This window comes from Bubalus bubalis, chromosome X (genome assembly GCF_019923935.1).
Source record: "Bubalus bubalis isolate 160015118507 breed Murrah chromosome X, NDDB_SH_1, whole genome shotgun sequence".
NCBI lineage: Eukaryota > Metazoa > Chordata > Mammalia > Artiodactyla > Bovidae > Bubalus > Bubalus bubalis.
This window is the reverse complement of record NC_059181.1, coordinates 92,648,111-92,672,008: the sequence shown is the minus strand read 5'-3', so window position 1 is coordinate 92,672,008 and position 23,898 is coordinate 92,648,111. Positions and strand designations below refer to the sequence as shown.

The 23,898-nt window shown below is 43.3% G+C and overlaps 1 protein-coding gene and 1 long non-coding RNA gene across 4 annotated transcripts; one reads left to right on the top strand and one right to left on the bottom strand.

The window, feature by feature from the left end:
- Nucleotides 1-13,629: 13,629 nt before the first annotated feature.
- LOC123331915 lies at nt 13,630-14,605 on the bottom strand. Its single transcript, XR_006548728.1, has 2 exons — nt 14,422-14,605; nt 13,630-13,915 (listed from the first exon to the last, which is right to left on the bottom strand). It is a non-coding gene; the product is annotated as an uncharacterized LOC123331915 (long non-coding RNA).
- A 4,319-nt stretch (nt 14,606-18,924) lies between these two features.
- On the top strand, nt 18,925-23,444 carry ARMCX2 (armadillo repeat containing X-linked 2). Of its 3 annotated transcripts, XM_025276083.2 has the most exons (5): nt 18,984-19,077; nt 19,333-19,728; nt 20,269-20,338; nt 20,655-20,733; nt 21,087-23,444. In XM_025276083.2, the coding sequence occupies exon 5, from the start codon at nt 21,204-21,206 to the stop codon at nt 23,031-23,033; it is 1,830 nt and encodes a 609-aa protein (XP_025131868.2). In that variant the 5' UTR covers nt 18,984-19,077; nt 19,333-19,728; nt 20,269-20,338; nt 20,655-20,733; nt 21,087-21,203; the 3' UTR covers nt 23,034-23,444. The 3 variants fall into 3 exon arrangements, with proteins under 3 accessions (XP_006051935.2, XP_006051934.2, XP_025131868.2); XM_006051873.3 differs by lacking the exons at nt 19,333-19,728; nt 20,269-20,338 and having other exon boundaries at nt 18,925-19,077; nt 20,655-20,729; XM_006051872.3 differs by lacking the exons at nt 19,333-19,728; nt 20,269-20,338 and having other exon boundaries at nt 18,925-19,077.
- The last annotated feature ends 454 nt before the right edge of the window (nt 23,445-23,898 follow it).

Genomic DNA, 23,898 nt, shown 5'->3' with positions numbered 1-23,898 from the left:
TACCCATTGTGATGAACAGGTTTTTACTCAAAGAAGACCCTCTCTTCACTCTGCCAACATTAAGAAGTTCGTAATTTTAAGGTGTTGGAAGAAGAGCCATCCCACAGTCACAAACTCTCCAGGTGGTTGTTGCCTCTTTCATCCAGCCTAAGTTCACAGTGATAGGTGATTTGGGCAAGAGGCTTAAAGGGAGTCTGACCATAGGCATTCATTGGCTGTTGACCTGGCAACGGGGGGCTTCATTATTACCTGTCTCTTTTTCTCCCCCTCTGGAACTTTCATTATTACTCAAGCACTCAGAGCTGCTCATCAGTCTTGGTTTCCAGTTTAGCCTTGAGTAGAAAAGCTACTGCTAGTTTTCCTAGGAACTGTATTCACTGACTAAGTTATTTGGTGTTTCCCATTTTGTACTGAAAAATGACTTGTGATTCTTTTTTGCCAGTATTATCAAATGGGAAAAGAAATGTTGCAGCATTCATCAAGGGTCCAGCCACTGCTTTGTCACATGTAGTTGTCTCCTTCTGGGCTTCACCATAAATCTTTACTCTTGTTTTGGGTAGATTATGCTAGACATGGGATGATTTGTCCCCCAGGGCCTTCAAGGAAAGAACTCATCCAGGGGTCCTCTTTCCACCCTCTTCTCCAATTAGTCTCTGAGAGAGGAGGTCATTTCTCAGAAGCCCTTTTCCTGACTCTCATTGGAGGCAGCTCCCTTCACTTTGCCAGAAGGCCTAAATTAATTCCCATAAGAGAATCTACCACATGAACAACCTTACTCTGTGATGAAGTCTCTCTATGTCTAAAACTGCTGGAACTGAACAGAACCTGTGAGTTCTAACTCTTGCCTGTGCGTGCTCAGTTGCTTCAGTCGTGTCTAACTCTTTGTGACCCTGTGAACAGTAACCCCCAGGCTCCTCTGTCCATGGGATTCTCCAGGCAGGAATACTGGAGTGGGTAGCCATTCCCTCCTCCAGAGGATCTTCCTGACCCAGGAATTGAACCCGTGTCTCCTGAGTTTCCTGCATTGCAAGCAGATTCTTCACCCACTGAGCCACCTGAGAAGCCCCAACTCTTGCCTAGAAACAGCCTTCTCCCAGAGGAAGATCCTGCCACCACCCTGCTCATCCCTGTGGAGTGATGGCTCCACCGGGATCAGAAAGATGCTCATCAGGAGGCATTCAGCGCCCTGGGAATGTGAGGACAGTGCAGTCACTGTCTAACTTGGGGCCTTGGTCCCATTCCCTTCCAGCCTCAATGGGCCTGTGAAGATAGAAGCTTCTGTGAAGACAGGAAATGAGCCATACTTTCAAAGGGAAAAGGAAGAGAGACTCATACTTTTTGAAGACGGATCTGCTGAGAGTCAAGAATCTGGTGGAAGTGGAAGGGGCAGGAGAATGTGAACTACAGATGTGACTGTATTTGAGGGGCAACATGATCTGGAGAGTAGGTGGAGAGAAGAAGGAAAATACACTGTGAGTCAATACCATTTTCTGTGGTGAAATAAGTGCCCTGATGGGGCTGGGGAAGATAAGAAGGTGTTTGTACAATTTCCATTCAATTGAGTCATGTACCCCATGAATGGAGTTAGGGATAAGGGAATGAAGCCACCACCTACCCCATTCTCTACATTTTTCTGTTGCCTTAGCATACCCTCTTGTTTTACATAGGAAACGAGTATTTTCTTTGAAGTCCTGAAGACTGAGATCAAAGCCCACACCACTGAACCACTGCAAAAAATGCAGTGGATCCCAAACTCAAAACACTGGGTAGAGGAGGTGGCCCATGGAACCAAATTCAGGAATATGATATTGCCACGAGGACAGCTTGCTCCTGCCTTTACCAAGTTGCCCAGTATTTCCCAAACGGGAGAGGCAATCAGTCATGCACTTGTATACCTGCTTCCAAGGATAACCCTTACTACCTGCACTCTGTCACACATTTGAGGCTGAATGTGTGTAAAGGAAAGCAACAACTTGTTAACTCTGGAGCATAATATTCGGGAGTTAAGAGAGAAATTTAATTTTTTTTTTAATTGAAGTACAGTTTATTACAGTTGTGATGGTTTTGGGCATACAGCAAAGTGATTCATTATGAGTGTATTATATATATGTGTATATATACAAATATATATATATATATATATATATATATATATATATATAAAACTTCTCGGGTGGCTCAGATGGTAAAAAGCATCTGCCTACAATGCAGGAGACCTGGGTTCAATCCCTGGGTCAGGAAGATCCCCTGGAGAGGGAAATGGCAACCCATTCCAGTACTCTTGCCTGGAAAATCCCATGGATGGATGGAGGAGCCTGGTAGGCTACAGTCCATGGGGTCACAAAGAGTCAGACACGGCTGAGCGAGTTCACTTTTACTTTCATATATATATTATTTTTCTGATTCCTTTACATGAGAGATTTAATTTTTATTTTATGTTCCAAAACATTTGTTATGACAGCATAAAAGTTAATAAATTTATTCTATGTCATTTCTGCATTGTGTGATATTTTATAATCTGTGTGATATAAAGATGTTTCTTCTAGAAAGGAATAAAAAAGACCTAGAATTTCAAAATTAAAGAAACATCTCATCAGTTAAATATGAAAGATTGCAAACTTTATCTTTTTATTTTGTCTAAGTATACTCAACTTTAACCAGACTTGATCTAAAATAGTTTCCATTTTTATGTTTTATCTAATTGAAAGGATATTAATTTTTAATGGCATAATTAAAACTAATCCATATGTAATTGAAATATTTTTTTAAAAAGGCATTATACTAAACATGCCAACAAAAGCATGGTCAAATTAACCAGTAATCAGAAATAAAAAATAAAGCAATGTGATACTGGTTTTATATCTGGTAAGCAAAGTAAAAGGCAAAAAAACAAAAAAGGAAAATTTGCAACAAATGCATCAGCGTTAATATCTTCAGTATATAAAAAAACCTTGCAAAAGAAAAAAAAAAAAAAAAACAACTACCCAGAGCAATTCATAGAAGTGGAAGCACAAATAGCCAATAAACATAGGAAAAGATGTTTGATCTCATTAATAAATCTACAAACAAAATAATCTTTTTTTGTCTATAGATTAGTTAAGATTAAAAAAATGGTAAAACTCCATGCTGATAAGAGTGCAATAAATAGGTTTTTTAAAACTATTTTTGGTTGTACTGGATCTTTGTTGCTACACGTGGGCTTTCTGTAGTCGCAGCGAGGGCTACTCTTGGTTGTGGTGCACCGGCTTCTCATTCCGATGGCTTCTCTTATTGTGCAGAACAGGCTCTAGACACATAGGCTTCGGTAGTTGCAGCACAAGGGCTCAGTAGCTGTGGCACTTGGGCTTAGTTACTCTGCAACATGTGAGATCTTCCAAGACCAGGGATCAAATCCATGTCCCCTTCACTGACACGTGGATTCCTATCCACTGCATTACCAGGGAAGTCCAGGAAATAGGCTTTTAAGTTTTCTGTTAACTTGAGTGTCAATGCACATACAGCTTTTCTGATGGTAATTTGACATTTTTTAAAAATTATAAATGTATTTACAATTTGATTCAGCAATTCTATTTCTAGAAAACAATCAAGTGTGCACCCTGGTGTATGTCAGGATGTTTATTGAAGAGTTTTTTGTAGTAGGGGGGAAAAATGGGAAAAATCTAAATTATCATAGGTAGTGGTTAGAAATATTTATGGTATACTCATACAATGGGATACTCTGAAGCCATGTAAAAGAATGGTTGAAACCTATACTTATAGATGGGAGAGATAGCTACAATATTATATTACATGAGAAAAAGATTACAAAAAATACTGTGAATAATACACAATAATTTTCTTTCAATTAAAATTTAAATATTATTAGTATTGCTGAATATACACAGAAAATTATACACTAAACTGTTTATCTCTGGCTGTAGGGAATCTGGGGATCTTTTAATTTATACTTCTGTACTTAAAAAATTATATTAATGTAAGCAGAATTTATAATGACAAAAAGATTTAACACAACCTAAAATGCCAACTGTGAAGAAAGCTGATCGCTGAAGAATTGATGCTTTTGAACTGTGGTGCTGGAGAAGACTCTTGAGAGTCCCTTGGACTGCAAGGAGATCCAACCAGTCCATTCTGATCAGCCCTGGGATTTCTTTGGAAGGAATGATGCTAAAGCTGAAGCTCCAGTACTTTGCCCACCTCATGTGAAGAGTTGACTCATTGGAAAAGACCCTGATGCTGGGAGGGATTGGGGGCAGGAGGAGAAGGGAACGACAGAGAATGGGATGGCTGGATGGCATCACTGACTTGATGGACGTGAGTCTGAGTGAACTCCGGGAGTTGGTGATGGACAGGGAGGCCTGGTGTGCTGCGATTCATGGGGTTGCAAAGAGTTGGACACGACTGAGCGACTGAACTAAACTGAACTGAACTGAAAATACCAACAAGCACATTGGATGGTTCCAAATATGAGACACTGTTGACAATGATATTTTTCAAGTATGTTGTTGACATGGTATATTATTTTTTAAAAATCATGCAAATATACTTTATCATTTTCTTATGTATTTTTAATATTATCTCAGTTTGGTAAAAGAAAAAGCATGTATGGTGGAAGAATGTATTTAAACATCAAATCATTATTTAGTGTTTGATTCACTATATTTTTCTTCTCTTTCAATCCCCCTCCCCAATCCCAAAAAGGGATTTAGGCTTATTGTACTCCTTTACGTCTGGGGAAGTTGGTGGCATAAGGCTGAAAACAGATGTTGTCTGCCAATAACCTCCCTTCCTGGCTTTTGTTTTCTGAAAGCCTGAGTTCCTAGGGAGGGTTGTGCTGTGGAGAGGCAGGGAAGTGTTAGGGGAGAGGTGATTGAGAGGGAGAAGGAAAGCAGCCAGTTTTCCAAGACTGGGAAGAGGGCTGGCAGTTTACAGATCTTTTGTTACATAGAAACCTCACTTCCTACTAGTGCCCAAAGAAGATACATAGTAGGTGCTCAGAAAAGAACATCTCCATGATATGACTAAGAGGGTTGGACCCCAAACATCAAAACTTCTAGCCTCAGCAAAGAGTCCTGGGACCAATCTTGGCACAGAAGTAGCATAGATCCTTGCACTCTAGAAATAATCCAGACTTGGGCAGTGAACATATCAGCAGCAATCATAGTATCCCATGTTCTGGGTACTCTTTCATTCTGGTGAAACCTTGTGGAGGAAGAACAACCCAAAAACAACAACAACAAAAATCAACTGCAATTGCATTTTCCACCAGTCACGTGGGATGCAAGCTTAAAGTCAGGTTTAATTTGACATTTAAAAGATACCAATGTGGCATTTCATATACACATGTTTATGAAGTAAGATTCATTCCCTTCAGGGGATCCTTCTGACTCAGGGATTGAACCTGGGTTTTCTGCAGTGCAGGCAGAATCTTTACTGTGTGAGCCACCAGGGAAACCCTCATACCAGCTACACATGTTTATATAAAAGAAACCATTCTGGAAAGAGGAAAACGAAAATGATAACAATGGCTATCTCTGGGTAATGAGATTATGGATATTAGTAAGTTTTCTATTTTTCGTGTTTTTTAGTTTTTTGATACTGGGTCAGTTCAGTCAGTTCAGTCACTCAGTCATGTCTGACTCCTTGCAACCCCATGAATCGCAGCACACCAGGCCTCCCTGTCCATCACCAACTCCCAGAGTTCACTCAGACTCACATCCACCGAGTCAGTGATGCCATCCAGCCATCTCATCCTCTGTCGTCCCCTTCTCCTCCTGTCCCCAATCCCTCCCAGCATCAGGGTCTTTTCCAATGAGTCAACTCTTCGCATGAGGTGGCCAAAGTATTGGAGTTTCAGCTTCAGCATTATTCCCTCCAAAGAAATCCCAGGGCTGATCTCCTTCAGAATGGACTGGTTGGATCTCCTTGCAGTCCAAGGGACTCTCAAGAGTCTTCTCCAACACCACAGTTCACGAGCATCAATTCTTTGGCACTCAGCTTTCTTCACAGTCCAACTCTCACATCCATACATGACCACAGGATAAACCATAGCCTTGACTAGAAGGACTTTTGTTGGCAAAGTAATGTCTCTGCTTTTGAATATGCTATCTAGGTTGGTCATAACTTTCTTTCCAAGGAGTAAACGTCTTTTAATTTCATGACTGCAATCACCATCTGCAGTGATTTGGGAGCCCAAAAAAATAAAGTCTGACACTGTTTCCACTGTTTCCCCATCTATTTCCCATGAAGTGATGGGACCGGATGCCATGATCTTCGTTTTCTGAATGTTGAGCTTTAAGCCAACTTTTTCACTCTCCTCTTTGACTTTCATCAAGAGGCTTTTTAGTTCCTCTTCACTTTCTGCCATAAGGGTGGTGTCATCTGCATATCTGAGGTTATTGATATTTCTCCCGTCAATCTTGATTCCAGCCTGTGCTTCTTCCAGCCCAGCGTTTCTCATGATGTACTCTGCACATAAGTTAAATAAGCAGGGTGACAATATACAGCCTTGACGTACTCCTTTTCGTATTTGTAACCAGTCTGTTGTTCCATGTCCAGTTCTAACTATTGCTTCCTGACCTGCATACAGATTTCTCAAGAGGCAGGTCAGGTGGTCTGATGTTCCCATCTCTTTCAGAATTTTCCACAGTTTGTTGTGATCCACACAGTTAAATGCTTTGGCATAGTCAATAAAGCAGAAATAGATGTTTTTCTGGAAGTCGCTTGCTTTTTCCATGATCCAGCGTTGTTGGCAATTTGATCTCTGGTTCCTCTGCCTTTTCTAAAACCAGCTTGAACATCAGGAAGTTCATGGTTCACGTATTGCTGAAGCCTGGCTTGGAGAATTTTGAGCATTACTTTACTAGCATGTGAGATGAGTGCAATTGTGTGATAGTTTGAGCGTTCTTTGGCATTGCCTTTCTTTGGGACTGGAATGAAAACTGACCTTTTCCAGTCCTGTGGCCACTGCTGAATTTTCCAAATTTGCTGGCATATTGAGTGCAGCACTTTCACACCATCATCTTTCAGGAGACAGGGATCAAGACCATCCCCATGGAAAAGAAATGCAAAAAAGCAAAATGGCTGTCTGGGGAAGCCTTACAAAATATTCTGTTTAGCACAGTCTAAAAGAGGTGAGGATATGATCTCAGAAAAAATAATGAATTAACTGAAACTTGACAGGAAAATAATTTATGAGACATAATTTAACTGGGATCCAGGGTAAAAGAGTGTCAAACTTGCTTTATAAGCTTTTAAAACTGAGTGAAAAAAAGGAGAAAATGGCATCCAGGGTGATAACACTGATAGAATACAGGCATGAGTTACTATATCATAACATATCCTTGAGGATCGGTAATGATCAGTAATGAGAGAGCACACTGCATAATTAAAGGAACACTTGGACTGAGAAAATGAGCTAAAATCTTCTTCTGGCAATAAATTATGAAATACTTGTCACCCAGTTTGATAAGTTAGATCATGTACATATAACCATTTTTTATTTTATTTTATTTTTTTTTTTGAGAACTGAAAGGAAGGACATCATGTTGGTAGATAGGAGCTTCAGTGACTTAAACACACACACATTCAAGAGCTTAGAAAAGGAAGTTTCTATCTCAAAGCTAAACAAGTAAACCCAGCCACAGTGAGTGTGAACAGTAGACTGTAGGACACAATCAAAGGACTGGCTGAACAGGTGCAACAGCACACACGCGCACGCCCAATACGGCAGTCAAGGTTGAGGGGGCATCAGCCAGACGAAGGGGGAGAGAGACCGTGTTCTAGGCAGAAGGGACCATATGTGCCAAAGCTAGGAGATGAGAGAGACCATGGTGCATTCACAAAACATGGAAAGGTTCAGAATGCCAAAGGAGTGAAGAAGGAAGAGTAGGCAGGGACAGGGCTATGGAAAGCTTGGCTGTTTGGAACTCACCCCAGTGCAGTGGGAAGCCAGCCACTGAGGGGTCTGAAGTGAGACATGGAGGAACACAGATTGGAGGGAGATCTCAGGCGGCAGAGTATGCTGGAGCTCTCCACACCCCACCCCATGGCAGAGGCATGTAGACCTGTTGGGATTGCTGCAGTCATCCAAGAGAGACAGATGATTCCTGGATGCAAGGAGTCATCCTTGATGGGCAAGGTTGGCAGAAGTGGTGACTGGAAGGAGGGGACGGATGGGGGATATTGCAGAAGTAGACAGATGGGATGTGGGAGTGAGGCAGAAGACAGGGTCTGATTAGGCAGTGGGGTGGGTTGTCCATGCCTTTCACTGAGAGTGAGACCCCTCAGAGAAGGAGGGAGTGGGAGAGAGAGGGGCAGAGGGAGCAGGAGGAGGAGGAGGAACAGTTTGAGGAGGAAGTGGAGGAGTTCAGGTGGAAAAAGTTGAGTTTTAGGAGTCAGTGAGTTGTCTACATGGAGCACTTCAGTGACCAGTTGATGACATGAATCTGGAGTTGGACTGGACATCTGTCCCAGAGATAAAGATGTGGTGATCATCAGCCTCTGAGCCTGTGGGTGGATCAGCTGGCTAGAGGAAGGAGAAGGGAAATGGGAACCAGGAGAAAACTGGAGGCTCAGACAGCACAGACCAAATGTACATCCCATGGTGTGCACAAGAGAGACTTTTGGAACATCCCAAAGTCAATATCATTTCTTTCCTCTCTGCTTCGCTTTCCTACATACTTTGTATCTGTGTTTCTGGAGGTGGGGTGGCCTGGGAAAGGGTGTGTCATCCTTTTCCTCTCCATGCATTCTTTGGGCTGTATTAGAGGGCTCTTGGTGTTCCTCCTCTTCTGAGCAAGGCGATTTCATTTCCCCCCTCCTCTTTCAGGCTGTTTGTGCAGTTCTGTCTGCCAGAGCCCGCTGGTGGGGACTTCCTAGACATGTACATTAAGATGCAGCATAAACTAGCAAGGGAAAGTGTGGGTTTAGGAGACAGTTCAGACTCTAACTCCACTAATTTTTAGCTTTGTATGCATTATAAAAGTTGATTAACATTTCTGAATCTTTATTTCCTCATCTATAAACTAATCCCTATTCTTAATGAGATTTTATAAAAATTGTAATAGATAACATATAGAAAGCATTCATCACATTTATCATTATTATCATTTCTATTTTTATTATTCTTGCTCCAGGACAATCTGGAACCTTCCATCCTAGGAATTTTATGCCAGGCATCAGGACGAAGAAAGAATGCCTGAGAAGCATATAGTATTCATGAATTACAAGAAACTTTTACTTTCCAGATGAAGAGAAAGCCACAGGACTAGTTTGAGTTTCATGAGGTAGTTTTGAGTGTTGATACTGAGAGCCCAAGGCAAGGGTTCCCTTTCCTAAGATGCCATCTCATCTACTACAACACATGACACAAGAACTTCTTATATTCCAACTGATTAGGTTGGAGTTCCAGCATCTCTCTTGATGACATTTTGATTGGATGGTCAACCAGTAAACCAGTTCTATATTCACTGTTTAAAATAACTACAATAGGTAAAACGTTTTTCTGAATTGCAGATCCCTGGTGGCCCTAGACAGAGATAATAGAAATACTCTTCTCCATTTAGTAGTCAGGACTGTCATGGTTACCAAACAGTTCACAAGACTGGTAAGTACAGCCTGCTTTTCTATGTATATGTATTTGCATTTCAAAGGAATCCACAGTTTCAAAATTCCCTTCTAAAAACATTCGTTTCAGTGGGGGAAATGGAATTAAGTCTGGAACAGTTGATATTTGCAATAGCAAATTTATGTTTGCTGCAGGAATTTCAATAATAAAGGTTTTATTGGAGCTTTAAGTGTATAGGTATAAAATAGGCTTCCTGATGACAAATTCAGGGTTTGATTACATGGAACATTTGTTCGGGAGTAACAGCTTTTCTTTTCCTTATCACCAACAGCTAAAGCTGAAACTCCAGTACTTTGGCCACCTCATTCGAAGAGTTGACTCACTGGAAAAGACTCTGATGCTGGGAGGGATTGGGGGCAGGAGGAGAAGGGGACAACAGAGGATGAGATGGCTGGATGGCATCACTGATTGGATGGACATGAGTTTGGGTAAACTCCGGGAGTCGGTGATGGACAGGGAGGCCTGGCGTGCTGCAATTCATGGGGTCGCAAAGAATCGGACACGACTGAGCGACTGAACTGAACTGAACTGAACGGCTCTTCTTTTCCTTATCACCAACATCTCTATCGTTAGAACAAACCTTCTTACATAGTCTCATCAATTTGTATCACTTTTATCACCCACTGGTAGGATAAACAGTATTTAAAGGCATTCCAACCAAGTTGGTATGTTCTTAAAAAAATATAAGTGATAGCGGCTCTTGATTTTGATGGCAATACCAACCACTCTTTATATAATGTAAATTTGGTTTTCCTAATTGATCAAAGACTTTATATCCGATTTGAATTATAAAAACATGGTTATAAGAGAAATACACACACTGTATAAAAATAAGCCATTAGCTGGGACTTGGAAATCTTTGTCATGGAGACATTTTTAACAGACTTACATAATATCCTATAATGTGTTGTAATATTTAATTATCTCACAACATTAAAAGATATAACTTTTAATTATAAGTGAAACTGGTTAGGAATAGGAGAAGGAAGTAAATTAAATTATAATACAATTTCTTAATATCTATTTTAATAAGATATATGTTTTTAAAATGAGAAAGAACTTATCCATTGACCTATCAGTACCTGTAGGGTCTTGGTTAACTTATTCTCTCTTGATCTCATCTGTCAAGTTAAGCAAGATAACTGATGATTTGAAGAGACAGGAATTTCCCCCTAGTGAAGAACGTTCACCTGTTCTGGGGAAAGGTTAGTGAATGTGAAGAAATGAGGGACTCCTGAACAAGGAGATACCCCAAGAGTGCTTCAGTGATGTGGCAAGCCTCAGATAGGACAGCCATGATGAGATGCTCAACAACTCCAGTTTTGACAAAGAATCCTGTTCCTCTGGCATACAGCAGAGGCGCTAGAATTTTCAAACCTGAAACGGGTTTGCAATTTGGAACAATGTATACCTTATCAGACTGTGTAAATAGGCCTGCCTTTCTGATACTCTGGCTCCCAAATTTTGATAACATTTGAAGTATAAGGGAACCACGAAAAAAAAAAATGAGGCTTCTTTTTCACATTAGCAAGATGAGGGCTCAAATTTTAAATTCCTCCAAGGACCCTTCTATCTCCAAGAGCCCAGGGCCACCACATGAATGTTAAATTAATGGGCAGCCCATTTGTCAGGCTAACAAGGTCCTTTTGCCTTTACATCCTCCTGCCTCTGCTTCGGTCTAAGTGAATAACACCTGCCCTTCCTCTAGCAACTTCACTAGTTTCAAGAATTTGGAAGAGAGTTGTATGGCAGTCAATTTAACACTTGCCAAGGCCTGTTCTAATTGGCAGGCCTAACCTGGCAACCCACTCCAGTGTTCTTGCCTGGAGAATCCCAGGGACGGGGGAGCCTGGTGGGCTTCCATCTGTGGGGTCACACAGAGTCGGACACGACTGAAGCGACTTAGCAGCTTAGCAGCAGCAACCTGCCAATTAGGTTCTAACCCTAACCCTAATTGGACTAGAGCCATACATCCTATCCTATATCTAAACATCTCTCAACCTTTGTACTAGCCTCCAATCTCATAGGCAGAACATATTTTTGCAAGGTGCTAAACTGCGTGCTACACATTAGCCCTCCAAAATCCATATATTGAAGGAGGAGAGTTGATTCTTACTTAGGTTGTAGAGAGAAAATTAGCCTCTGAGAGAAAATGTTTCTGAGACAACTACTAGGAGACTGGAGAAGAAGCAGCACTCTCCTCTTTTTGTTTTGTTTATGGAGAAGCTGGGCATTTCCTGATAGACCGCACCCATGAAATAACTCTGCAGCTAGTAATGCTGAAGTTAAGGCTTCCTGATGGGAAGTTCCCATGGATAGGAAACACATTTTCATTCCAAGAATGCAGACTGGCTAGTTATAGTTGAGGGGGTTGTTGTTGGTGGTGGTGATGGTGGTTTAGTCGCTAAGTCGTGTCCAGTGACTCTTTGGACCCCATGGACTGTAGCCTACCAGGCTCCCCTGTTCACAGGATTTCCCAGGCAAGAATATTGGAGTGAGTTGCCATTTCCTCCTCCAGAGGATCTTCCCGATCCAGGGATTGAACTCGGGTCTCCTGCATTGCAGGTAGATTCTTTACCATCTGAGCCACTGGGGAAGAAGGCACTATTGATGCCCTGCCCAGATTCCACTTCCTGGGCTAGTTACAGCCACCCCACTCAGTTGCTATGAGCATTGGTTGCTAAAAATTCATAGCCACACCCTTGTCAGAGGATATCTTGGAGCTAAAACCCCTTTCCTCTCATACCAACTCACCCATTGGTGGATGGATAAAAGGCTTTCAGTTGGTGGATAGAAACTTGGCTCCTTTGTCTCAAGATGGATCAGTTCTGTGATGCTCTTCACATCCCAGAGCTGCCCTGGACTCAAGCTGAGGCTACATTTCAGCTGAACAGTTATGCCTAGTTTCTTCCCCTGTCCTGTGCCCCTCATCTCCATACATGTTTCATCTGAGAACACTCTGTCAATAAACCACTTTCAGAAGAAGCCCCATGTCAGGCTCTGTTTCTAGAGAACCTCACTTAAGCTTTTAATTTGTTTCATTTCTATGGTTGTCTGTGTTCCCTGCTCTCCCTTTCTCAGTCCAGCCAATTCTGTTACTTCCTTGCCTCAGAGAAAGTTTGTGGCAGGATTTCCCAGATATTATTTCCTCCAAACCCCAAATTCATTGTGAAAAATGAAGCTCAGGGAGTGAAGGATTTCCCTCATACTAAAAAGAAATCCCTTCTCCCACTCAATGGAAAATGGGAGAGATCTCAGAGTCCCTTGAATAGATGAGACCACTAGCCTGCTTCCTGACAGCCCAAAGAAAAGAGGAGGAAATAAAAGCTGCTGGCCTTAATGATACTCCTACAAGGCTGGGTCCTACCAAAGGCTGTCAGTCTCACCAAATTCCTATGCCCTCTATGCCAAGCATGGCACCAAAGCTACCTAATTGGTCCTTCTGGAAACAAGAATGATGGATATCACAGCTATAACTAGTATGGAAAGACATCCCTGCAAAAGTCTATGTAGACTTTCTCTATGTGTGTGTGCATGCTCAGCCGCTCAGTCACATTCCATGCTTTGTGACCTCACGAGCTTGTAGCCCTCCAGGCTCCTCTGTCCATGGAATTTTCCAAGCAAGAATACTGGAGTGGCTTACCATTTTCTCCTCCAGGGGATCTTACCAACTCAGGGATCGAACCTGAGTCTTCTCTGTCTCCTGCATTGGCAGGCGGATTCTTTATCACTGATCCTCCACGGTTATTTTGTAGAAAATTAAGATATCTAATATTTCTTTCCTATCTGAAAGGCCAGCAAAGGGAGAAGATTATGATGTTATTATGAAACAATCTGTTAAAAGACTGTTTATGAAGCATATTCATTAACTGATGAAAGGCATACCCTACAAAGTAACCTGAAAAAAAAATAATTCCAGGATATCATACACAGTATAGTTTCAATACTGTTAAACACACACATCCACATTCTTACACAGACAGAAAGACAAGGAATAGCAATTATTGGTGACTTATTTTTATTTTCTTCCTTACAGTTTTCTGTATTTTCTAAACTTTTTGTAGGCAGGATTAATGTCTTTCGAATCAGCAGGTCTCTTCTTATTCTGCTCTCCCAACGTCAGTCGGTATATGTAGTACCAGGAGCCAGCCCCGACCACCAGGCCTGTTGCCATCAAGCCCAAATTCTGAGCACGGCCCATGCTGCAGCCGAGCGAAGCTCTCAGGGGACTCTCATAGGCTATCCAGAGCCGCCTGGACGCAGGAGTCTGAAACCGCAATCTAGCTGGATCTAGGGGGCGGGGGTGTTGGGGGCGGAGAGGGAAGAAGAAAATGAGGCGTTAAGAGGCTTTTTCTTTTGCATCATCAACCCACTGATAGATGGACCAGCAGACAGGGACAGACCAAAACGAGAACCAGACAGAAACAGATAGGAGACAATGGGGACTCAGTGCTGCAATGAATACAGCGAAAGCACCAACAGCTAAATGTGGGCTCAAAACCGGAACTTTTCCTGTCAGTCCAGGTAGTCAGGCCTGTCTCTCACCTCACACCGCACCCCCCCATGGCTCCACTCCCCGACAGCCTCCTCCTCCCCTCCCCTCTGCCCGCGGGAGTCCCCCACGCCAACATTTTCAGCTGTCTTTTACAAGGCAGAACACAAAAAGGAGCTGGGTTCGTGTGACTCTGACGGGGTGGGGCGGGGGGGAGGGTCGGGGAGACTGAGAAGCCCCTCCAAACTCGAAAATCTACCCTCCACCCTCATTTCAAGAGTCTCCAATCAATACCCACCCTCACCGTGAGCGGAGGGAATCAGGACGGGTTTCCTCTTGTCCTCCTTCCCTGACCACAGTCACACCACCTCCAACGAAATCGGGAGTCGGTTACCTGAGTAAGAACCGCTATCTGGACCGACTTCAGCACACAGGCTCCTAGTCACGTGAAGCTACGTCAAGGGTGAGTTCAGGGTCCCAAATTTCCCCTCTTATTATTAGCCAAGCAGAGGGTGACCCGCCCCCTTCCAGCCCCCTTTTTCTGTCCCCCCAGCACCACACAGGACGCTGTCCCTCTTTTTAGTCATTGCACATCCAACAAACGTGTTGTCTTTGATTATTAGAAGAGGCAATATTTTCTCCTGGGCTGCTAGCCAATTCTACTGCTTCTCTGGGGAATGGTCCTGTCCTTTTCCCTGCTCGCTCCACCTTTTTTCTTTGGAATCACTAATGTTCACCTCTGCAGTCCTGAAAATACCTGGAAATAGGGATGGGGGAAGGGGTGGCAGGAAAGGAAGCAGAGAGTAGGAATGGATTTTGTTATTTTCTTGTTAGCACTATTCTGTTTCTTTTTTTATAATGCAAATTTTATTGTGGCAAAATAATGATAAAACTACTTTCACATGCGAAGAAAAATATTATTTTTTTGTAAAGGCATGTCTCATAAACAATCATTCTCACTATAATGAGTTCCATATGTGCCACTCAAAGCTCTCTTAATATCTTCTACATCTAGTCACATGATAAGACCCTGATTTAGCTAACTATTTACTTGAGAGTTTACAAATCTGCTAATATAGCATAACCAACTGGCTTTATTTCTGGACTGCACAGAGAGTCACTGCAAGTGAAATGTTGGAAAGCCATTCCTTTATTTATTCATTTATTCAACATATTTACTGAGACCTCCTACATACCATGCATTGTTCTACATTCTGTGGTTACATGGGTGAATAAAACAGAGCTAAATCTCTAAATCATGTGGCTCTTACATTGTAATGAGAGAGACAGACAATAAAAAAGCAAATAAACTATATATATATATATATATATACTATCAGTGATACATACTAAAAAAAAAATTAAAAGCAGGAGAAGGAGATATGAAAAGTTGAGACAGGTTAAACTTTCAGATAACTTTTCAGGGTGACCAGAGATGGCATCACTAGAAAGGTGACCTTTGAGTACAGACATGAAGTCAGTGAAGAATCTAAGTGTGGTAACATCTGGGGGAAGAATATGCCAGGCATGAGGACAAGCAGATGCAAAGCCTCTGTGGAAGTAACAAGCCCAGTATGTTCCAGGAACATCAATGAGGCTGGAATCACTGAGTGAAAGAGAGAGCAGTAGAAGATGAAGCAGAAAGGTAATAAGGTTAAGAGAATAGGCCCTTGTCAGTTGTAGTGAAGACATCTGCATTTACTCTAAACCAGGGAAGGTGGGTTGGGAGTTTGAATTTGGGGGAGGTAGTGAGAATAAACTATAGGGAGACTAGAGTGACAGGGAGACTGGTTCATCTACATCTTTCATTGCAACAGCAAGCTGAAGAAGAAAAAAAAACCATACAATTAAACCATTTGATAAACTGATTCAGGCAGTCGTAAATTTATATATATATAAAAAGGAATAGTGGAAACTTGGCTTATGTAGTAAAGAATTATATATTTATAATTTAATGAATTATTATTGGTTAAATTAGATTAAGTTAAATTAAATTAATGAAAAGAAAATGGGCTTCCCAGGTGGTGCTAGTGGTAAAGAATCTACCTGCCAATGTAGGAGACACAAGAGATGCGGGTTCAGTCCTTGGGTAGGGAAGATCCCCTGGAGTAGAAAGTGGCAACCCACTCCAGTATCCTTGCCTGGAAAATTGCATGGACAAAGGAGCCTGGTGGGCTACATTGCATGGGGTCACAAAGAGTGACTGAGCGACTGAGCACATAAAATAGTCTTAGTCTGATGAAGACTATATCAGAGGCTATTCTGACCTAGCAGATTCCTCCATCTTTGTAGGCTACCAAGACCACAGAACCTGTGAGGTAACCTCTACTCACTGATATTATTTCCTTCTACTACTTTTTGTGAAGTACTGATAAACACAAGTAAAAGTAACCTTGAAAAACAGATAAAATGTATCAGAAACAGCAAAAGTTACACTAAAAGATGAAACATAAGAGGTATTCCCATATTCTTCAAGAACAAGATCAGAAGGTTCTCAAGCACCACCATTACTCAACATAGTTCTGGTCCTTATAACACATGCAGCAAAGAAAAAGGGAAAAGTTATACATATTAGAAAGGAAGAAATGTAAAAAAAAATAATTTGAAGATGGTTATGTATACATACCTGGAAAAACCAAAAGCATCACCAGAAAACAATTGGAATCAATCAGACAGAACACAGAAATGGGCAGATACAAAATAACTATATGATAGAACATTTTCCTTAAGCAGAAAATCACCTTTAAGAAATTATAATTGGAGAAAGGAATAGCATTTCTGCAACATAAATTTCTAATACCTAGGAAAAATCTAATAATTAATAGGAATTACTTAGCTGAAGAAACTTACAATATTTGATTAACAAACAAAAATAGATCTGAGCAAAATGGAGACATATTTTCCTGGAGGGGAAGTCTCAACGTTAAGATGCTAATATTCCTCAAATTAAACTGCAGATTTATTGCAATTACAATACAAATTCCAAATGCTTATTGTTTATTCTTGTTCAATTCAGAAGTTGATTAGTAACCACAAATGCACCTACTAATATGTGCATAAAAAGAAAGCTGGAAATCTTTAGCAGCAACTAACAGTGGAAAAGAGATCATGGAGCTCTTTCCCTGAATGCTGTACATTTCCTTATTGTTTTGAATATTTGTAACCATTAATTTATGCATACACTGGGGCTTCCCAGGTGGCGCAAGTGGTAAAGAACCCGGCTGCCAATGCAGGAGACATAAGAGACTGTGGGTCCAATCCCTGAGTCGGGGAGATCCCCTGGATGCCCCGAGGTAAGGTGGTCAGAGGTGAGAGGCAAGCAGGCTGCACCTCTAAGGTCAGGTGGTAGCAGCAGACAGCATAAGGAACAAGGCTAACTGGGCCACCATGAATCAGGGCAGAGCAGGGCAGGCAGGCCTGGGTGCTTTCCCCAGCAACCTTCATGGAAACCCTCTGCTGCAGGGGTAGGTGGGAACAGCAATGCTTTCTGTGAATCCCTAAGTTACCGCTGTGAGGGAGGGAGGGAGGAAGCCAAAGGCACTTACTCAAGTTGGTCATCTGAGTAAATATTAGATTTACCACCCTAGTCACCGGTCCATATATACTGTTGCTTTTGAGATAAGCAACAGAGTCAGGTGCCAGAGGATGAGAGGCCCTGGAATATAGGAGAGGTGGGAGGGCAAGTGCCTTCCTCCCTCCCCTCTTGACAGGACTGGAAGGATTTGACCATATCTGCATCCCACATATCCATCATTTTCTTCATACAAGAGCTATTCTTTTTGCACAGAGCTGAATCACAAAACTGGAACCTGATCCAGGGACAGGTGATCAAAACTGTCATGGTTGCAGCCATCAAATTGCAAGAGGTTCACACAGTAGGCAGCAACAGTTTGGGACCATGAAATAAATGTGCTTCTCTAACAGAACAAGACAGGATCATTTATTTATCCAACTTAAAAGCTGTCCCAGAAGGAGAAAAAGTAGGATATTATTTGTCCAAAATAAATAAGATCAGACAACTGAACATCTCTCCATAGATCAATTTACAGATGGTATGGAAACACACTTGTTGAGAAAAATTCCATTTTTAGATATGCAAATACATTACCATGCTTTGAAAACTATTTTCTATGCAGCCAATATAATTTTCTATGTGGTAAGAATTAACCAAAATTAATGGTGCTTTTCAATATTAGTGGGAGATCTTTTTTCTAGAACATGTCTACTCTTTTTTTTGTTGTTGCTGCTGCTGCTCACACTGAACTCTTGTTTTCTTATATTTTCTTACTATAATAACAAAGGGTGGTAACGACTTAAAAAAAAACCAAACAAACAGAGAAGTATTACAGAAGTAAAGACCGCACTACCATTCCCTGTCTCCTTTCTGACACTCTGCCGCTTACCTATACTGGAGCAGGGGTCCGACTGTGGGCAGTAGTGCATGGGGGACTGGGGGTGGAGCGAGGGGAGAGTGTTTAGCTGCTCAAGAAAGGATGTTTAGCTGCTCAAGAAAGGATGTTTGGCTGCTCAAGAAAGGATGAGAGAATTCCCCGACAAAAAAATAAAAAAATGTCAATAGCTCTCCAAGAAGATTCCATCCCCTCTCCGGTAACCAGAGAAAGGCAAAATTCTAACACAGGGAGAACAGGCTACTTGTGGCTTCTGGACTATAAAGACCAAAAAAAAAAAAAAAAGAGTGACAGGACCTGATGGGGTAGGGTGAGGTGCTAGTGGGGGTAAAGGAGGGGGCTCTTGCTCTTGGTGGGAGTGGAAATTGGGGCCCCAAGCTCACTGGCGATGCAACCCTCACGTGACCAGGAGCTGACGTTAGCAAAGATACTTAAAGCTCTGACCGCCGTCCTCCGTTCTCCTCTGGGTACCAACTCTATTGCGCTGTGCACTGCCGTGCGTTTAACCCAGGCGCGGAGGAGGAGGAGAAAATCCCCCCAGATCCGGGCAGGTGGGTGTGAGGGTGGCCATGACCCGGCACCCCTGAATAGGGGGTAGCACAGAGATGCGGGAGTCTGAGGCCGCGGGTATCTCCACCTCGCCCGCCCCTGGCCGACTCTCCAGACCCCCGCGCTTAGTCGCAGCTCATTTTGGTGGGCGGCGGGGAGCGGGGGAGGGGGGAAAATAAAGACGCAGACATACTTGCAGAGAATCGCTCACTTCCTCTATCAGCCAGTGTTTTTCTGGTTTTGTTTCTGACACTCAGGCCCCGCACCCCACATCCCATCCAGTTTTGAGAGGAGGAGGGAAGAGAAATAAACGTGGCAGCGCATATAAGGCCAGTGGGGAGGTTGGGGAAAGGGTGATCCGAGGGGCACGCAATTAGTAAACAGTCCGGCTTATTCACTCCCACTCTCACTTTTCAGATACCTCCTTCGACCACTGCCCCCACACCCTCTTCCCCGGCCGGCCCCCAGTCCTTTGGGGTGCTAGGAAATGGGTGTGACAGCATTTGTAGGGGAGATGGCGGGTTGGCTCTGGGCTTTACAGGAAGGAAGACCCTGAGAGAAACCGCCGTGCTAAGTCCTAGGCTTCTTTCCAGACATCACTGGCCCATACAGCCCTTCACCTCTGTTTTTTCAGTCCTGAAAAAGGAGTTTGGGTACGCTGGCGGGAGAAATGGCGGTTAACGGGGGTTTGCGATGGGGGGTGGGAGGCGGAGCCCAGAGCAGAGAAACAGTGGAGAATCACGACCCTCAAACCGAAAGGGCAAACACTGGGGCCCGGTTGCTGGCTGATGCCAGGCCTGGGGGCTGGAGCGTGAAGGACGGGTGGTCATATGAGGGAGACGCTCGATTGTTTGGCCATAACCCCTAGTCCAGCGACCCAACCAGCCTCCGCAGCACCCTCGCCCCGCCCCCTCCTGTTTCGGTGCAGGAGAAGGGGTGTGGCCGTCTGGGAGAAATGGCGGACGGGGGCGGGGCGAAGGGAAGGAGGGGTTGAGTGCCTGGGGAGTCTGCGCGGGGGCGGGGTTTAGGGTTGGGGTAGGGATGAGAAGAGTTGAGGGAATTGAGAGGTGCATGCCCTTTGTCATTCGGGTTTGTGAATGCTAAAAAGCAATTGGGGACTATTGTCTTGAGTCAGTACCATCCTCCGGGCTCTCAGTCTCCAACGTTTTGCTGTCTGTATTTCTGCTTTTCAGTCTGTCTGTAGGATGAAGCTGTAACTGAACTGAAGGAAAGAGAAACAGCCCTGAATCATTGGAGATCAGTGTGAGGGGGGCTGGGAACTGTCTGGGAACCCCGTGTATGGATGTGGCAGAAACCAGAGCAGAAATTGGGGCCAGAGGTTTCTCTTCCCTCATCTTCTCCCTCTTTACAAAAAACACTTGCCCTGGATATGTCCTTTTAGGTGAAGCCAAAGGGGTGTGGCATTTGCTTTCTTAAATCAGGGTTTGAGGAGGAAGAGATATGGTAGGAAAGAGGAGCCCTGGGAGGGAGAAACTTACTCACAGGGGTTCATATCAAGAGAAGAAGAGAATCCTTCTACAAAGGTGCCCAAAACCCCCTTTCTGGCATCTTTCCACAGGTTTCTCTGCCTTTTGGGCCCTGCACAACTGTTAGCCTGGTGGAAAAGTGCAAATTGCTCCTGCTCTCCCAGCAGGTTGGTAAGTGTATGGGGATCACCTGGGAATCTTTGGGGTGTGGGTGAGGGAATCAGAAAAGAATCTAGGGTTCCTTCTGGCTCTCTACCTACTTTCCTGAAGTCTATTTGGCCTCTCATCCCTCATTTAGGTGCTGGGAAATTAGGTGTGTTGATACTGGGCAGGGTGGGCTAGGGATAAAGATGTAGAAAACATTGGACAACCAGGGACCTGAAGCAGCACACAGAGGCCTGGACACCTATATCTGGGTACTAGCCCACCCACCAAGCATTATGTCCCCAGACTCTTCTGTAAGTAGGCCTGGTTAGGCATGAAGTGTGCCAGCCCTAAGCCTCATTTTTATCCTACACCCCCAGGTCCTGCTTTGCTTGCAACCTCAGCAGAATTTTGAGCCTGAGCTGAAGCGCCTCACTTGGACGTGCACGCACCCCCCTTGGGCACGTCTGGATCAGAGAATTAACTCCAGCTGCATCATGAGCCGTGTTCGGGATGCTGGCTGCGTAGCTGCTGGGATAGTCATCGGGGCCAGTGCCTGGTACTGTGTCTACAAATATGCCAGGGGAAGAAACCATATGATGAAGAAGAGACTGGCTAAACCCAAGACCAGGGCTGTGGCTGAGACTGGAGCCAGGGCTAGAGCTGGACTAAGGGCTGGATTCACAATTGACCTTGGGCCAGGATTCAGTCCTCCAGCCCCAGTCCGCACTGGGGCAGAGAAAAGGGCTCAGGATGAATCCTCTGCTCTGGACACTGCTGGAGTTGAAGCAGTGGTCCCAGCTGCATCCAGTGCCGAGACCCAGAGTGGGGCAGGAAATAAGGACCAGGAGACAGAAGGGGCTTGGGTGGGGCTTAAAGCTGAATCAGTCGCCACAGTGGCTTTTGCAGTGGCACCACCTCTCTGGGAGGCAAAGGCTCCCTCAGCTGCGAAGGCTCCCGCAATGGTTGGGGCTCCTAAATTAGCAGAAGCCCCTGGCGCAGCGGAGGCTCCCAGGGCACCAGTGGTGCCTCATGTGGTGCCAGTTCCTACTGAGGCATCACAACCTACAGAGCCAGTGGAGGCTTCCATACCAGCAATGCCTACTGGGGCAGCAGCGACTTTAGGGGTAGCAGCACCTTCTGGGACTGCAGAGGCTCCTGGGCCTTCAGGGTCCTCTAGAACAGCAGCAGCCACTAAGAAAGCAACCCCCGGGGCTCATACTGGGGCTATACCTAAGGCCGGGTCAGCTACTGGAGCTGTACCCAAAGGTGGAGCTAAGGGTGTAACCAGGTCCCGGACTGGAGGCAAGGGCAAAGGCAAAAAAAATAAGGTTGAAGTAGATGAACTGGGGCTGGGCTTCCGGCCCGGAGATGGGGCTGCAGCAGCCGCGGCAGCGTCTGCTAATGGGGGCCAGGCTTTCCTGGCAGAGGTTCCTGATTCTGAGGAAGGAGAGTCTGGATGGACAGACACAGAATCGGAATCAGACTCTGAGCCTGAGACCCAGCAGAAAGGGAAAGGGAGGAGACCTGTTCCCATGCAGAAGCGCCCCTTTCCTTATGAAATTGATGAGATTCTGGGTGTCCGAGATCTCAGGAAAGTCCTTGCTTTGCTTCAGAAGTCGGATGATCCTTTCATCCAACAGGTAGCTTTGCTCACTCTGAGCAATAATGCCAATTATTCATGCAACCAAGACACAATTCGCAAGTTGGGAGGCCTCCCAATTATTGCCAACATGATCCACAAAACTGACCCTCACATTAAGGAAAAAGCCTTAATGGCCATGAATAACCTGAGTGAGAATTATGAAAATCAGGGCCGGCTTCAGGTATACATGAATAAAGTGATGGATGACATCATGGCCTCTAACCTGAACTCAGCAGTACAGGTAGTTGGATTAAAATTTTTAACAAACATGACTATTACTAATGACTACCAGCACCTGCTTGTCAATTCTATTGCAAACTTTTTCCGTTTGTTATCTCAGGGAGGTGGAAAAATCAAGGTTGAGATTTTGAAAATACTTTCGAATTTTGCTGAAAATCCAGATATGTTAAAAAAACTACTCAGTACCCAAGTGCCATCATCATTTAGTTCCCTCTACAATTCTTATGTGGAATCAGAAATTCTTATTAATGCCCTGACTCTATTTGAGATCATCTATGACAATCTCAGGGCAGAAGTATTCAACTACAGAGAATTCAATAAAGGCTCCCTTTTTTACTTATGTACTGCATCTGGAGTGTGCGTTAAGAAAATTCGAGCCTTAGCAGATCACCATGACCTCTTGGTGAAAGTGAAAGTTATAAAACTAGTGGACAAATTCTGATTGTCTATGTGCTCTTGAAAACTTGAAGAAATGTCTGGTTTTGCAGTCTGGGAGCAATGAAAATTGAAAGTTACTGCTTTTTCACCCTCTCATATAGTAAAGGGATCCTTTCAGCTGCCAGTTTTGAATAATGTATCAATCAGAGTGATGTTATCTGCAACTATCTCCAGTTTTAAGCTGAACCATTTTATGAATACCAAATAAATAGTCCTCTTGTCCTGAAAACACATTTGTGACTTTAATCGTGCTGCTTGAATAGAAATATTTTTACTGATTCCTCTCTCTGAATTGATAGTGAAACTGTCCATCATGAATAGCCTATACTTCTATCATCTGTTTCGACTTGAATTTATTCACCAAAGACTTCATTTGTGTATCATTAATAAAATTGTATGTTTCAATCGATTAAAAGAATGGTTTTCTTGCTTGAATATAAAATCTAGCTGGAATTTTTCATAATTTCTTTCGGATGTTTAAAACATCTCTTAAATTAGCATTAGGGGTATCAAATTTTTTTTAAGTTATGATGCCAAACACTACATAGATGAACTAAATGCATTTTTTATCCAAACTTACATATAAAACAAACATTTTTCTTTAATGGAATCAATTATAAAAAATAAAATCTAGCTGGAGAGGTGAGGTACACAAATACAAAAAGATTACTAACAGTACTTGGGCATATGCTTATTGTCAAATATATGCTATCTGTTTAAAGAAAGCAGAGGTTGCTAGGAAGCTTCAAGAAGGAAAGGCACACTTAAAGTGGACCCCGAAGGGCAGCATGAGAAAACATAGAAGGGCATTCCAGGAGGGGAAAGGACTTGAAGACATGCAATTTGTTCCAGTGACAGGAAATTAACCA

Excerpts from the sequence above, each read along its gene's own strand:
- ARMCX2 (XM_006051873.3), top strand. The coding sequence starts at position 21,204 with ATGAGCCGTGTTCGGGATGCTGGCTGCGTAGCTGCTGGGATAGTCATC.